General features: G+C 38.3%; 1 protein-coding gene across 2 annotated transcripts; it reads left to right on the top strand.

The window, feature by feature from the left end:
- Positions 1-75: 75 nt before the first annotated feature.
- LOC137872285 (interferon-induced very large GTPase 1-like) lies at positions 76-14,332 on the top strand. Of its 2 annotated transcripts, none has more exons than XM_068710458.1 (6): positions 76-144; positions 2,874-2,951; positions 3,082-3,163; positions 4,836-4,904; positions 5,267-5,518; positions 7,963-14,332. In XM_068710458.1, the coding sequence occupies exons 2-6, from the start codon at positions 2,910-2,912 to the stop codon at positions 12,636-12,638; spliced, it is 5,121 nt and encodes a 1,706-aa protein (XP_068566559.1). In that variant the 5' UTR covers positions 76-144; positions 2,874-2,909; the 3' UTR covers positions 12,639-14,332. The 2 variants fall into 2 exon arrangements, with proteins under 2 accessions (XP_068566559.1, XP_068566558.1); XM_068710457.1 differs by lacking the exon at positions 76-144 and adding an exon at positions 2,401-2,606.
- The last annotated feature ends 889 nt before the right edge of the window (positions 14,333-15,221 follow it).

Here is a 15,221-nt window from a genome sequence, read left to right as displayed (position 1 = left end):
TGAAAATGTCCATTTTCTCATTCATCAAGGGAGTCGGTGATGAAGATTCATCCGGTGATCTTTACCGTGCAGGAGAAGACGACCCTCCATCAATGCAGTGGTCCAACAGCAAGGCTGACTGTCAACACAGCACGTGTGGTAAAGGTCAGTTTTATACAGTCTACTGTTCAGCAGAAAGGATACAAAGGATATTATTATTGTTATTTCCACTGGGCCAAGCCCCACTGTGAAGATGACAGCCTGTCATGTCAATACCAAGTCTGTCTACACAAGTAAGTAAAATCTATTTAAATCATCAATGAACATGTAAACTACAGTCAGTCTGTGGACATTGAGATGTGGCCTTACATTGTTTAATGATATATAATCAAAATCACATATTTAATGACATCTGGTGTTGGTGTAGATTTTCTCTAGTGTCTGTGCTGATGTAGTTATAGTTATACACTAAAGAGCCTCAAATAACAAATAAAAAGAGTTCTTGACATTGGAATGCATTCAGTACAGTTGACCGTTTATTACCTCCATTCTACTCCTGGTTTTCTGCAGTATAATTAAAGAAACAACAGCATATATCTAAGGACAACACAGTATGTCAAACTATACGTAGACGATGTAGTTATGTAATCACATATGCTGACAGTAATGCCCAGAAAGAGACTCACATTGCCAGTAACACATGAGGGAAGCAGGACCGGAGACATGTGAATGTCAGCTCAGTCTCCTGAGAACTGTCACAAACTGAACTGTAATCAGTCTCCACCTGTGTAGACCTGAGCACACCTGGAGTCACTTACTCCAATCAGGAGGGTAATGTAAGGAGTGGAATTCACAGCAGGTTTATGATGAAGCCACACTTCTGAAGTTACTGTAGGTTGAAAACTGCATTTGAACTGAACCTGGAGAGGCTCTCCAACCCGTCCTTTCAGAACAGACCAACACAGACAGAGCGCTTTGGGACACTATACAAAATATCAGGGCAGGTTTTATCAGCTGCAACTAATTTACATTGATTTTCAGATTAACTAAATTTCAGTCCAAAATTCATCTTGGCTTTTGTCAGGTTTGTGTGAAAGGGATTGGGTGCAAGGGAGTGCAAGGACACCTACAGGAGGAAGCTGGAGGTTAGGAGACAGCGGGAGAGACTCCACCAAGGCAGGGCTGCAGGACCTGATGGCATCTAGGGATGGGTATCTTTTGGGTTTTTTCCGATACCGGTGCTAAAACAACACTTTTAAAACGATACCGGTACCTAAACGGTGCCTGAACTGATACTTTAAAAAAACAAACACACAAAACGACGATTGACAACATTAAAGAAAGGCTTTTTTATTGCCAAGGCAATTTGTTTTCTTCAAATTGAACAATATATTAACTGTTTGAAGTATACTATAAATGTAAATAAATACAAAACACTTGGCTTCAAACTACAGCTTCAAACTTTTTAACTTAACTATGAACAATATATTAACTGTAAACAACAGTTTACAATATACTTAAATAAATATAAATAAACTTCACCAATTCTTTTGCAGAAATATGAGCATATTTGCCTTCTCTGGCAAAATACGACACCTCTCCTGACTAATTGCATGTCCTGCACAGGAGAAACCCTCTCAGATGGTGTGATGAGGCCTGTACACACAGGGATGAACTAGTGTATTGGACAGATCATCCCTGGATGGGGGTCGGTAGAGGATTGAGGGCAGTGGTCATCTCTCTGTATAAAATAAATTTGAGGATATTTATTAGTCTTTTTGACGAATTGTCTTAATGGATACAATACAATACAAATATTGTTTTTTACCTGAACCATGGAGATTCCACAGTGGAAAACGAATGCAGTCCCTTGACCACACATCTGGTCACAGACCTGTGGAGGTCCTCCACCTTCTATTTTGTTAAATGAGCCTTCTTTGCCAAGGTGAATGGGGTCACTGTTATAAATATAAACATAAATAATGTTAAATATTTTACAGGCATCACTGCACATGCCATCGCTAGTTTCTAATTTACGCCTAATTTATCATTTGTTATTAGGCCTACTTTTATCAATGCAAGATTTGATTTTGATATATATACATATACACACACACACACACACACACACACACACACACACACACACACACACACACACTTATATATATATATACATATACACACACACATATATATATTTATACATATACACATACATATATATAAACACACACACACACATATATATAAACACACACATATATAAACACACACTCACTCACTCACTCACTCACTCACTCACTCACTCACTCACTCACTCACTCACTCACTCACTCACTCACTCTTCCAGAGGGCCACATGGAGAACAGCTCCCCCTTCGGCAGAGGGAGGAACCAGACAATAAGTTTCACTTTACTGGAAACCAGATAATCTATTTCCCAGAAACAAAACAGAAAGTAACTTCACAAGGCTGAATAAAAGGAGATGCCAGTGACAGACTACGGCATTGCAGGGATGTGCAGAGCGTTATCCTCAGGACTGATACTTAACCTATATTGCTACAGTAGATAAAAACTCCTCAATTAAAGAACGGATACAGTTTGTACTATGGATAATCTACAAAGGTAGGCAACAATTTATTTGTAATTGGGTGTTTTTCTGTCTTTTTAAATAGTGTTCAAATGTAAACTTTTCAAAGCCTAAAACACAAACATGACTCAGCATGTTCAATCTGTCCTCATCGCTAATACTGTGAATTGATTACAGTATTTTTGTTTTAGTCTATATTGTAGTCTGACAGGTTGCAAAGCACACTTAGCTGAGTGATTTTTGTTTAACATCAATAGTTTTGGCGGTGACTGAGTTACAGAGTTATTTTCTATTACTTTCAGTGAGAAGCTGTTTGAATAATCTGGACCAAGTGTGGGATGGCTGAGAGTGTACCCACGATGGATAACTCAGATGAGGAGGTAAACGGCTGGTTTGCACAACTCTAAACTGAATTAACAATACAATTACAAGCCAAATATGTGTTGTCCTTCTAGCTATTGTGAATAGATTCATTACACTTTAATCAACACATTTGTATCCATTACCAAGAAGCTCTATGATGAGCCGGATTCCTTCCATGAGCCATACTGTGGGGAAGGAGAGAACACTTCACCTACATCACAGTCTGACTGTAAGTGTGGGTCTGTGGTCCGTGCATGAAGTGTCATTTATCTGCCGTTGTTCACATTGCATAATAATGTCAAATTAGGAGTATTGACTAATCTCATCAATCTCACCAAAACGTCAGCTTGTTCCATTATCCAACTTTAATAATGAAAATTGAATAAAGCAAGTTGAGAGCTGGAAACAGAGACAGCTTGCCTTCAAAGTAAAAGCAATTTAAGCAGAGCTAAATTAAATAAATAAACAAATTGCCTAAATAATGAACATACAGTAATTTATAACTGTTATAAAGTCATATTCCTGCCACTTTCACTGAACTGATCGTGAATAAATACACCAATGGGCACAAACCCTGGAATTACCTGTATACAATGATTCATTAAATTATTTTTTAAATGTATTTAATTAAGGCTTCTTGACCTATTTGGGTGAATGTTACAGGCTGTAGTGTTGATAAGTGTGATGAGTCTGACTGTAGAAAGTTGTTTTACCTTGAACTTTGACTTTATTGCTGACTGTTATGACAATAAGGCCACTAAACTATCCCATGTAAAATCCTTTATATTTATTTAACATTTATTTATTTACCTTATTCTGCATAAAACAAATAAATACAATCATTTTACTGGATAATGCTCTGGAATTTATAAAACAAAAATGAATCATATGTAAATCATAGAGTACCACCACAGTACTACTAGTCACCCTGTAAAAAAGACCAGAAACAACACTTCTTAAATGCTTAGTATTCTGTATATAAATAGAGTTTTCAATACAACAGTCTTCTACAGGGTGCACATGTGTAATCTGCTCACAACACAGGTCTGTATTACTATACATATTAATATTAGCAATAAAATATAAAAACCAAATGTCACTTTCCAATTTGCTTTACTTTTAAGAAATTACAGATGTTTTCTACCTTAACCTGCTGCTCGTTGGTTTTATGGTGATATAGATTTCAGGCCAAACAATCAGCTCCTTCTTAAAACTTAATTTCAGACTCATTTGTTATTAAGATTATTTAGTAGTGCTCATCATTATTATTGCCGTCTACTTGTTGAAAGAGAAATCAACTCTTTCTACAGTCAGACTCATCACACGTCTTAACATCAAACTAATTATTTAATGAATCATTATATACAGATAACTCCAGTGATTGCACACATTGGCAAATTCATTCGGTATCAGTTGTAGGAAAGTGGCAGAAATATGACTTTATAACAGTTATAAATGATGTTCATTATTTAGGCTATTTGTTTATTTATTAATTTTAGCTCGCCTTAAATTGCTCACTGGAGTTTGAAAATGCACTTCTTTTTTTAAGGTGAGCCGTCTCCGTTTGCGGCTCTCGACTTCCTTGACACAATTTATAAGATGAGGTTTTGGTGTGCAGAATTACATTACACGTTTTCATTCAATGCAACAATAACAGAGACAAAGCGTTAAACATGTTAAAGCAGCATCAGCTATCAAAGAACAAACTCACATCAGAATACATTTGCATGAGCACAAGTAGGCAAATTAATTTACCCCTAATCTGACATTGTTCATTATACAACGTAAACAATAGTAGATGAATTATACTTTATGCATAATGTGTGACCGTCAACAACTGATCCAATGACTAAATACATACTGCAATGATACTGAGCTGTACCTCTCTTCTCTTATGACAGATGTTCCTCCACCAGGAGAAGTGTCAGTTCTTAAAGCAACAAGCAAATACATGCAAACTGTCTTCACAGGTAAATCAGAATAATAAATCAAAAAGATAATAATAATGTATTAATAATAAACATGGAGGTTTGTCTGCATGGTTTTTGGGCTCACAAAAAAAAATAAACACATGTACTTCTTACACTGAGGTATTCTCTGTGTGTGTGTGTACACACACACACACACACACACACACACACACACACACACACACACACAGGTGAGTTTCAGACTAAAGAGGTTGTAAATTGTATTCCTACAAAATAAGTGCATGGTGTGATTATATGTGACTTTGTCTTTTACATCACCTCTTGCACTTGGACGTACTTTAAATTACAGACAAACGTTGACAGCTTGGATTTCCAGTGAAACCATTATATTGTTCCTGCAGAGACCAACCCTCCTGTGCAGATCACAGTCTATCAGGTCAGCAGTGAGTCAGTGTCTCTGTGCTGGGACACCCCTGCTGGTGAAGTGGAGAATTACACTGTGACTTGTAGCCATGAAGGAGACATTGAGTCAACAGACACAAACAAACTCACTCTCAACAACCTGAAGCCCGGCGTGTGTTACACTCTTGAGGTTTCTACACAATTTAGGAATGGAAGAATCAGCAAGCCAGCTGTGACGTCTGCCCACACAAGTAAGTACAATAGAATTCTTATTGTAATGAATTTTCAAAATATTTTTACAGACTTAGGGGCAATGTACACATTTTTACCAGAACTCTGTAGAGGTTTCCAAAAGAAGAATCAAATAAAAGAGGAATGAATTAGATGCAAGCATCTCTATCTCATAACTATTTATTGTAGAGATCAAAATTTGTAACACTATAGAAAACATAAAACACCTTAAAAAATACGATTACTGTGCAGTTTTAGTCCATGTATTAAAATATGTCAATGAAGATGGGAAAGCCCACTCAAAGCCAATGCAAAAACTTTATGATATCACACTCACACAAACACAGAAAGAAAGATAAAAGTTGGGAGAAAGCCCAAATCAATGACATTTCTATCATGTATGCACCCAGGTAGATTCACTCATAGCACACAAACATACACATTAGCGTGCAGCCATGATAATAGCATAGTGAGATTTTGTGACAGCCCTCATGGAAACCCTGTGTTTTGAGACAATATTCTTTAGTACTAATATCTCTGTCTGGAAGAAGTTGCACTTTTCCATTTTGGCTTCAATCCCTCCTGTCCCAATCCACTCAAGACTGCATCCAGACACTCTAGTGGTGTGATGACACCAAACACTCAGTGAATTTTTGATTACATAAAAAAAGTCAATGCAAAGACGCAAACGGAGGCAAATTTGTGCCGGCCTGCCGTTCAGAAAACAATCATCTTAAAAGTTGATTGCTTGTTGTCTTGGAGACAGACCTGAAAAAGCATTAAAACAGACTTACAAATTTTCATCATGATGTATTTGGGAATCTTTTTGATCCGTTTATTGCAATTAAATCACTGTGAAATCTGCTAGATACAGTAAATATAGCTTGGTGAAACGCCTCCATATGATGTTATGAACTCAGACACGACGGCGTTTGGTTTTCAAACCCTTGTGGGACTTCCACAACGTGCACAAAATAAAAGTAAAAGTGGTTATTTCGGCCATTGTTGATGATAGTGAGAAAAGGCAGAAAAAAACATTGTTGTATCTATATGGAGGTAAGCTGTTCATTCATTCCTGCACATGCCGCCTGAGTAACACAAATAAACACAAATAGTCCTGAGGTCAAATGTTTGATGTGCTGCTCCAAAGACAAATAGGGGACACTTACTTCATCAAGAAACAGGGGCAAAGTCTGGAAAATGCTGGGGCCCAAACATGTGCTCCATTAACCTCTGACATGTATTTGGGGAATTAAGAAGGCCAAAAGGCCCTCTCCCTTATGGTAAAGCAAGTCAGCACATTGGCCGCAGCTGGCTGTAGGGTAGCCTACTTCTGTGCAGGAGGCCGGATCTGAAGGGAGATTCTGTCTTTGTCACACTGGCAACATGACCTGTATATTGACAGCAGAAACATTGTAGTGGTTATTGGTATTAAAGCCAAATCACATCGGTTTATTGTTTTAGATGCTTAATGCAGTCTGCAAGCTGACAAGTCCTTTTTGTTTGTTCATCATTTCCTTAAACCGTACTAACTCACAGATATTGAGGGTTACAGAAGAGTCTTTAGGAAGGTAAAAATGGAAAGAGGGAAGAAACAGAATAGCTTCTGGCCTGAGACGAGTCAAGTTGAGACGAGTATTGGGGTTTGCAGTACAAAACAGTCTCAGCGGCGAGCGCATACAGCTACGGCAAGCAGAGAGGGGGAAATTAATGTCAGTTTGTCACCACCCATACTGCTCAACGGAAGCTAATCTTAGCCATGCAGTACTTGAGTGAGTTTGTAACATGGTTTAAAGGCTGCAATGCTCCCATTTTGATTGCTGGCAGTTAGTTTAGCAAAATATAAAAGCCAAGGAGGTGGAACTTTAAAGTGCAAGGCTGTGGCTATTTCCTGGAGGCAACACATACCAATGTAGACACAGTACGAATCAAACTTGTGAAAGATTCAGTTCAAAATATTTATTTATTCAGTTTTTGCCAAAACTAGTACTGGTACACGAATGCCTATCGATGCATGTTAAAACCTAAACTTCCTTTTGATAGTTTGATAGATAGTTCACCTTTTGATTTATTAATTGATTAAAATTAAATTAAAAAACAATGTCTTCTTACATCTCTTTCATGTCCTTGAGCTGACAATTCCATGGCAGACTGTCCATTAGATTTTGATATCTCTTGTTCAAAAATCTAAATTTTAGGCTAATTGCAACACGAGAGAAAATGTCAGAGGGTTGCCAAAACATAAGGTTTCACTTTCTAGTTTTGTTTAAGTATTCTTTATCTAGACCCAATAATTGGACTGATTGCCTGACCAACATCATCATAGGCCTTAGTTTTAGTTAGCTGTACCATATTACAACTGTGTTACAGCAAAACAAATTTAAATGTTACAACTTTGGTCCGTACTTCAGAATATTGAAATAACCGATAATTGGCTTAATAATCATTGTTTTCCTGTCTTCAGAGACGCATCTAGAGAGCTTACTGGAGGATCTGGGTTTGGAGCAGCTCTACCCTGAGAAGCTATCCCTGAGCACAATACTTCAGATTGACGAGAAGACCATCACTGATGAACCTGCCAAGTGTAATTCAGATCTTCCATGGTATTTTCTAAAGAAACTGATGATGGTTAATGTGACAGCTAGGAATGTGAAATGTACTGCATGTGAGACAAACATTGATGCTGCATCAGGAAAGACGGAGTTAAATTTTGATGATCTGCTTGACAATCTGAATTCAGGTGACATGCTAAACCCCCTTGACATAATCACTGCCCTCTTTCTGTGTTCTGATGGTTTTGTACGGCAGGAAATGGCACTCAAAATGTCTATGTGTCAGTTTTCTGTGCCTCTGCTGCTTCCTAATTGTGACACAAAGCAGTGCACACTCATGCTTTGGGCCATGAGAGACATTGTTAAAAAGTACAGACCTCAGTCCCTCTCAGAAGCCAAAGGCTTTGTTGAAGACAGAATTGTTCTCTCTGAACTTCCAATGATATCTTTTGTGAGACTGGGTGAGTGCTCCTTGTCCAAGTCAGAGATCCTCAATAAGCTTCTGAGCAATTCTCAGCAGTACCATGATACCTTTGTTCATCATGATATGGAGTGTGGCGACAGTCCAAGGAGAATATCCAATGGACTGGTTGAAATCACTTGGTACCTTCCTTGTGGGAACAAAAACATGGATGTCTTCAGTGAGCCAGTAGCTGTAGCTAACCTTCGTGGGGACATTGCTTCATTTGAAACACAATTTGCATTTTTGTGTGAGACATCTGCAGCAGTTTTTGTGTTCTTTGACACTTTGGACTTTGACTGCGAGCTGCTGACCAACCAACACCCCAAGGCACAGATCTTCTTGGTTGGGAACCATCAAAGCAAGCGCTCCAGTATAGATGCTCTAAAAAAGGTAGCAACCAAGTTGGACTTGTCTAACAGCAACATCCTTTTGAAGACTAAACAAATGAATGATGCAGATTTTGTCAAAACATTGCGGAAAACAGTCAGTAATGTAGTTGAGAACTCAAAGGTGAAGATGGGAATTGAGCAGATGACTGACATTGCCCATAAACTGGAGATCTGGGTTGATGAAGACTCTTCAGAGTGCCAGACTGCCAAGCAAAATGCAGATGCCATCACTGCTGAGATTCAAGATATCCTTGAATACAAAGAAGCTCAGCTGCCCTTGCAAGGCCAAATATGGAAGGAACTGACTCGCTTAGAGAAGGAAGAATTTCGGCTTAAAAATGTCGGGTCTGAAAAAATAGAAGACTACAAAAGTGATCTTCAGATACAGAAAACAAAACTTCGGGAAAAACAAAACAGTTCCGACATGTCAAATGCAATGACATGTTTCATCAGTGCAATATCAAGCCCAGGGACAGAGAGGTGCTATTTCCTGAAATGGATGCGAATGAACCTCGATAACGTGTCTCGAGAGAAATTGTCTGATCTCAGGGAGCAGTACAAAGAAAAATGCAAAAATTCTGAAAACAAAGAAGAAATCGAAGAAATTGACAGACAACTTTCCAACAGCTCATTGGGGACTGAACACTTCTTCCGTGAAATGGGTCAGATCTATGAAGCTTCACTTTCCCTTCCAGAAACAAACAAATCACGTGAACAATTACAGCATCTGCCCAAACTATGTGCACAATTGTTACTTGATGGATTTCCCCTTGAGCTTGTAGATGGAGAGGCATCCAACATACCTCTCAGATGGGTTAGTGATGTTCTTTCTCAGCTCAATGACTTGATGTCTCATAAGAGCAAGATACTGGTAGTCACAGTTCTTGGAGTTCAGAGCACAGGGAAGTCCACTCTCCTCAACACCATGTTTGGAGTGCAGTTTGTAGTCAGCAGTGGTCGATGCACTCAAGGTGCCTTTATGTTGCTCATCAGAATCAATGAAGATGTCAAGAAAGTACTCAACTGTGACTTCATGGTGATCATTGACACCGAGGGCTTAAAGTCACCAGAGCTTGCACAGCTGGACAATAGCCATGAGCACAACAATGAGCTCGCAACACTTGTTGTGGGGCTGAGTGATATCACCATCATCAATATTGCAATGGAGAATTCAACAGAAATGAAAGACATCCTACAAATAGTTGTGCATGCTTTCCTCAGGATGAAAGAGGTGGGCAAAAAGCCCAAATGTCAGTTTGTTCACCAGAATGTGTCAGATGTTTCAGCCCATGACAAGAACTTACGAGACAGGAAACTGCTCTTGCAACAGTTAAACGAGATGACCCAGGCAGCAGCCAAAATGGAAAAGAAAGAAGAGAACAAGAGCTTCACTGATGTGATGGAGTACAGTCCAGACACTGGGAACTGCTACATTCCTGGACTCTGGAATGGAAACCCACCAATGGCACCAGTCAATGCAGGGTACAGTGAAACTGTGTATGAGCTCAAGAAGAACATAATCCAAATGTTGGGAAGTTGTGAATCTGCTAATAATATCTTGGAGTTTACAGAGTGGATGAAAAGTCTTTGGAATGCAGTGAAGCATGAAAACTTCATCTTCAGCTTCAGAAACAGCCTGGTGGCTGATGCATACATGAGGCTGTGCACAGAATTCAACAAATGGGAATGGGAATTCAAAAAAGAAATGTACACATGGGTTACGAATGCAGAAACAAAGATTAACAACTTTGGTACAGTTGCTTTGAAATCTGAGACATCTGACATGTCAGAATTTCTTACACAAAAAAAAATTGAAGCTTGCACAGAGCTGTCTAAATGGGAGACAACGCTTCTTGAAAATCTGGCACAATACTTCAAGCAAACAGAGGGTCATGTCTATCTAGTTGAAGGATACAGAGAGGAGTTTGCAAACAGTGCAAAGAGTCTTCGACGAGAAATGGAGAGCTCTGTGTTTAATCAGCTCACAGCAGCAGCTGACATCAGACAGGGGATGACAGAACTTGATAGAATCAAGGAGAACCACACCAACCAATTAGAAGGGAGAGTGTGTGCATTGATTGACGAATGTCGGGAAAAAAAAGTCAAGATGTCAGACAAAGAGCTAGACACAGAATTTGATAAGATGTGGAAAAAAACAGTAAATGAACTGTCCAGTTATAAACAAAAGACCACAAATGTCATCACAAATGTGTCCTGCTGCCTGAGATACAATGTATCACACAAAGGGAGTCATGCATGTGAATTGTTAAGTCAAAAAAGTCTGGAAGATTGTGGACGGGTGCCTTTCAAATATACAGCGGAAGGATCTTACAAACAGGCTAAACACACATTGTGCAAGTGGTTGAACATTGAAGATCATATAAAGACTTTACAAAAGCTAGCTGACTGTATCATTGCAATTTGCACACAGTTTGTGACTGAAAAAATGGAAAGAAAAAACAACTACCATGACACTTACATCCAGGAGATCCTACACATGATTGATGAGAGGCTGCAAAACAATCAGGATGTTAAGATAGACATTGTGTTTGAAGTTTCTCTGAAACAGCACATCTGTGGAGTTGCAGCCAGACGGTTTCAGAAACTGCACGAAGATTTCATACTTGTGAATGATCCCTACAGATGTCTGAACCAAAACAAGGAAAAGTTCCGCACTGATTTTAAAGATGTGTTCCATGAACGAGACCAGTGCCAAAAGAAGGCAGAAGAATTCATGAATCTCTGCTTGAGGCCTGCAGTCGAAGACTTTGTCTACCGTTCCTTGGGTCCTGATATCATTGGTGAAATGAAGACAAACAAGACGTTCAGCACACGAATGTTCTTCCAGGGTTCAGTTTTACTGGATTTGCTATCAAAGGATGACTTTGAAAACTATCAGAGCTACATTTGCTCTTATGAAGAGTATGTAAAGAACTGGATACTCGACCAAATAGAGGAACGCTTCTCAAATGGGTCTAAGATGTCTGAGTTTGAGGATCAACATGTTCAGTCAAGTATCAGGAGCATAAATGATGCCGTCAAAAAAGCTAAAACAGAAAAGAGTGGAAACTTGGAGTCATTCGTTAAAAATGTCTGTCAGGAACTTGGTGATAAACTGGTCATTTCCCAAGATGCTCTTGGTGCTTTCATGATCCTGAACAATGCCAACCAGGAACAGTTTGCTCACTGGCTGACTGAGTGTGTGAAGGACATGGCACAAGTCCTTCAAGAGAAGTTCAAAAAAACTAACATCCACATGAAACTAAAGAAATTAAATGTGAATCCTCAGAACAAGCTTTTCACCGAACTAATTGGATGTGGTAAACAGTGTCCATTCTGCAAAGCGCCTTGTGAGGCAGGAGGAAAAGTCCACACTCTGTACCATGCTTCACTACATCGGCCAGAGGCTCTGGGTAGATGCAAGTGGGATGAGATAAAAAAACTTGTCACTGATGTATGCTCTTCCTCTGTGATCAGTAACCAGCGTTTTCAATGCACTGATACAAAAGGTGAATGGCACCCCTACAAGCAGTACACAGATATTTACCCAGACTGGAGCATTGTTCCAGATTCAAGCCTTCAGGCATCAGACTACTGGAAATATGTTCTGGCAAAGTTCAACAAGCAGTTTGCCAAAGAATTCAATGCAAAGCCTGCTGACATTCCTGCAACATGGAAAACGATCACACATGAGCAAGCAGAGGAAAGCATCAAAGTCTCCTTTAACATCAAGTGAGAGACTCCATGCTTTGTGGTTACAGAGGAGCACATCCTCCTGTATATTCATTATCCTCTCACAGGAGGGCTCTACAGCGGGTGATTAAAACCACCCAGAACATCATTGGCACATAACTACTGAGCATCAGTGATATTAGTGAGAAGAGGAGTCTGTGGAGAGCAAAAACGACATTAAAAGACGAAACCCACCCAGCCACAAGCTGTTCACCCTGCTGCCGTCTGGAGAGAGATACAGAAGTATCAGCTGACCACCAGACTTCAGAACAGCTTCTTTCCTCTGGCTGCTAGACTCCTTAATTCATCCTCCACCCTCCATATATAACAGAGTTGTTTTATTTTGTTTTCTTTCCTATGTAGCGAATTGAGACTAAAATCTAAATTTTGTTGTGCAACGCTGTCGTACAATGACAAATAAAAACCTTGTAACCTTGTAATATTGTAAGAACACAGATATATTTCATCACAATGGCTTAAAATAGGAGAATATGAGAAAATCACTGCAGTGCTCAGATCATATTTAACATGTTTAATAAAAATTATTTGGATGTGGAACATTTTAAATGCTTGTTGATATATAGCTATATTGAGTCAATGTACATGTTAGGGGCACATGTTAGATGATGAGACTTTGATTTAAATGTTTTTGTGGAAGATGATTGTCATTATATTGTCAGTGAAAAGATGTACACTGAATCAAATGTCATCTCTTTTATTAAGGGTTTTGTTTCTGTGACGTATCCAGTTTTAAATGTTACATTTAGTCTCTATGTGGTATAATCATAATAGGACATTTTTATCAGATTAAGTTTGATGTACAATTATAGTCAGAATCATTGAATTTTACAATTGTTTTTTTCTTTCTGTGAAGAATATGATGGAAAATTTTTACAATTCCAATCTTTTAAACCATCATTCAGTGTGAATGTCGACATGCATAGGTATAAGTTGTCTTCTTATCTAATTGAGTAGAATATGTTTTGTTTTATTACTCAACTTTTTAAGTGTTTGTTTTTATTTCAGTTAAGTGTCTGGTTCCAAATATCTACATATTTAGGTTCATGTTGTCTCTTCTACTCCAAATATTTTTGTTTCTGCGAGGAATCAAATTCCACATATTTAGATTTTTGAATCATTCAGTCTGTGGTGTTGTTCACATTTTTACATGGCAGAAAGACTGTTTTAATCAACTTGTGTTTGATGTGTAATTATTTTTTACTTTGAATTTAGAATCTCTTTGTAAAGTATCTGACTTCAAAGTTAGAATCTATTTGTTTATTATATGTAAATATACATTTAAAGATCTGATGCAAGATATTTACATTTTCAATGTATTAAAAGATCATGCAGTCTACATGTCAACGTGTAGGTTATACATGACAATGTTTTTTCCTTTATCTGAGTACAATGTTATCTTAACTCCAAATTGAAGTTCGTTTTTATTTCAGTTAGTATTTAATGGCATATATTTACAAAAAATATTCTAGATGTGGTATTGTTTATATTTATACATGAAAGTTAGTTTTAATCAAGTGAAGTAAATGTGAATTATTTTTCAGAATTGATTTTTTTCTGTAAAGTATCTGATTCCACATATTTACATTTTAAAAGAATTAAAAACATTTTTTTTTTCCCTTTCTTGTTGATCATATACTTACTTGTGTTCACTATATCAATAAAGAGACAAAATCATCAGACTGGCTATGAATGTCTTTAATGTTTCCCAGATCAGAATCACAGCATACAGTGTATAATAACTTCTAAAGTAAACAGAAATATCATCACCGCATTTATTTATATAGTTTTACTATACTTCTTTTTTAATAATCATCTTTTTTAAAATTCCATTATTTAACACTTTTCTTCATCTCAAGTCTTGGGTTTCAGAATTCAACAAAGAATGTAAAAACAAGACAACAGGTGCAACTTGATGCAATCGAGGCCAAGCTGGAGATTAATGTGTGTGTGTGTGTGTGTGTGTGTGTGTGTGTGTGTGTGTGTGTGTGTGTGTGTGTGTGTGTGTGTGTGTGTGTGTGTGTGTGTGTGTGTGTGTGTGTGTGTGTGTGTGTGTGTGTGTGTGTGTGTGTGTGTGTGAACCATGTACGGTCCATGCACCACTGACCTGACACAAGATCTCTAAATATCTCAGAGATATGAAGTCATTTTGGTTTGCTTGGCTGACTGCAGTTTTCGGGCACGTTGAAATCAGAACAAACCAAAATCACTTCCACAGACATCCAGTCTGATCCACTGTTAAACACGCTCGGGCTCTAAAAGTGCACTGGACTTTTAAGATTTACTGAACATTTCATCCATCTCTCAACTGTTTGGAGCGTGAAGCTCTCCACTGCTACATCACATCACTGTAAGGTCAACACAACCTCCACAACCACAATGCAACACTGTGTGGAGGGAAGAAGTCAGACCACCTGTGTGATCTCATGTCTCTATGAGGCATCGTATGGTATCAAAGCCCTCATGTCTGTCCCACATGTGATCAAGTAGTCATGTAAACACTGCTACATGTGAAGTGGGAGAATATTTAGTTGGCTGCACTTTGTGTTTAGAATCCTGACCATGAATC

The sequence above is a fragment of the Cebidichthys violaceus genome, unplaced genomic scaffold (genome assembly GCF_023349555.1).
Source record: "Cebidichthys violaceus isolate CVI_PGR_0920_01 unplaced genomic scaffold, fCebVio1.0.p SCAF_156, whole genome shotgun sequence".
In the NCBI taxonomy this organism is placed as follows: domain Eukaryota; kingdom Metazoa; phylum Chordata; class Actinopteri; order Perciformes; family Stichaeidae; genus Cebidichthys; species Cebidichthys violaceus.
Note: the sequence above shows the minus strand (reverse complement) of the source record. Positions and strands in the feature narration are given on the sequence as shown.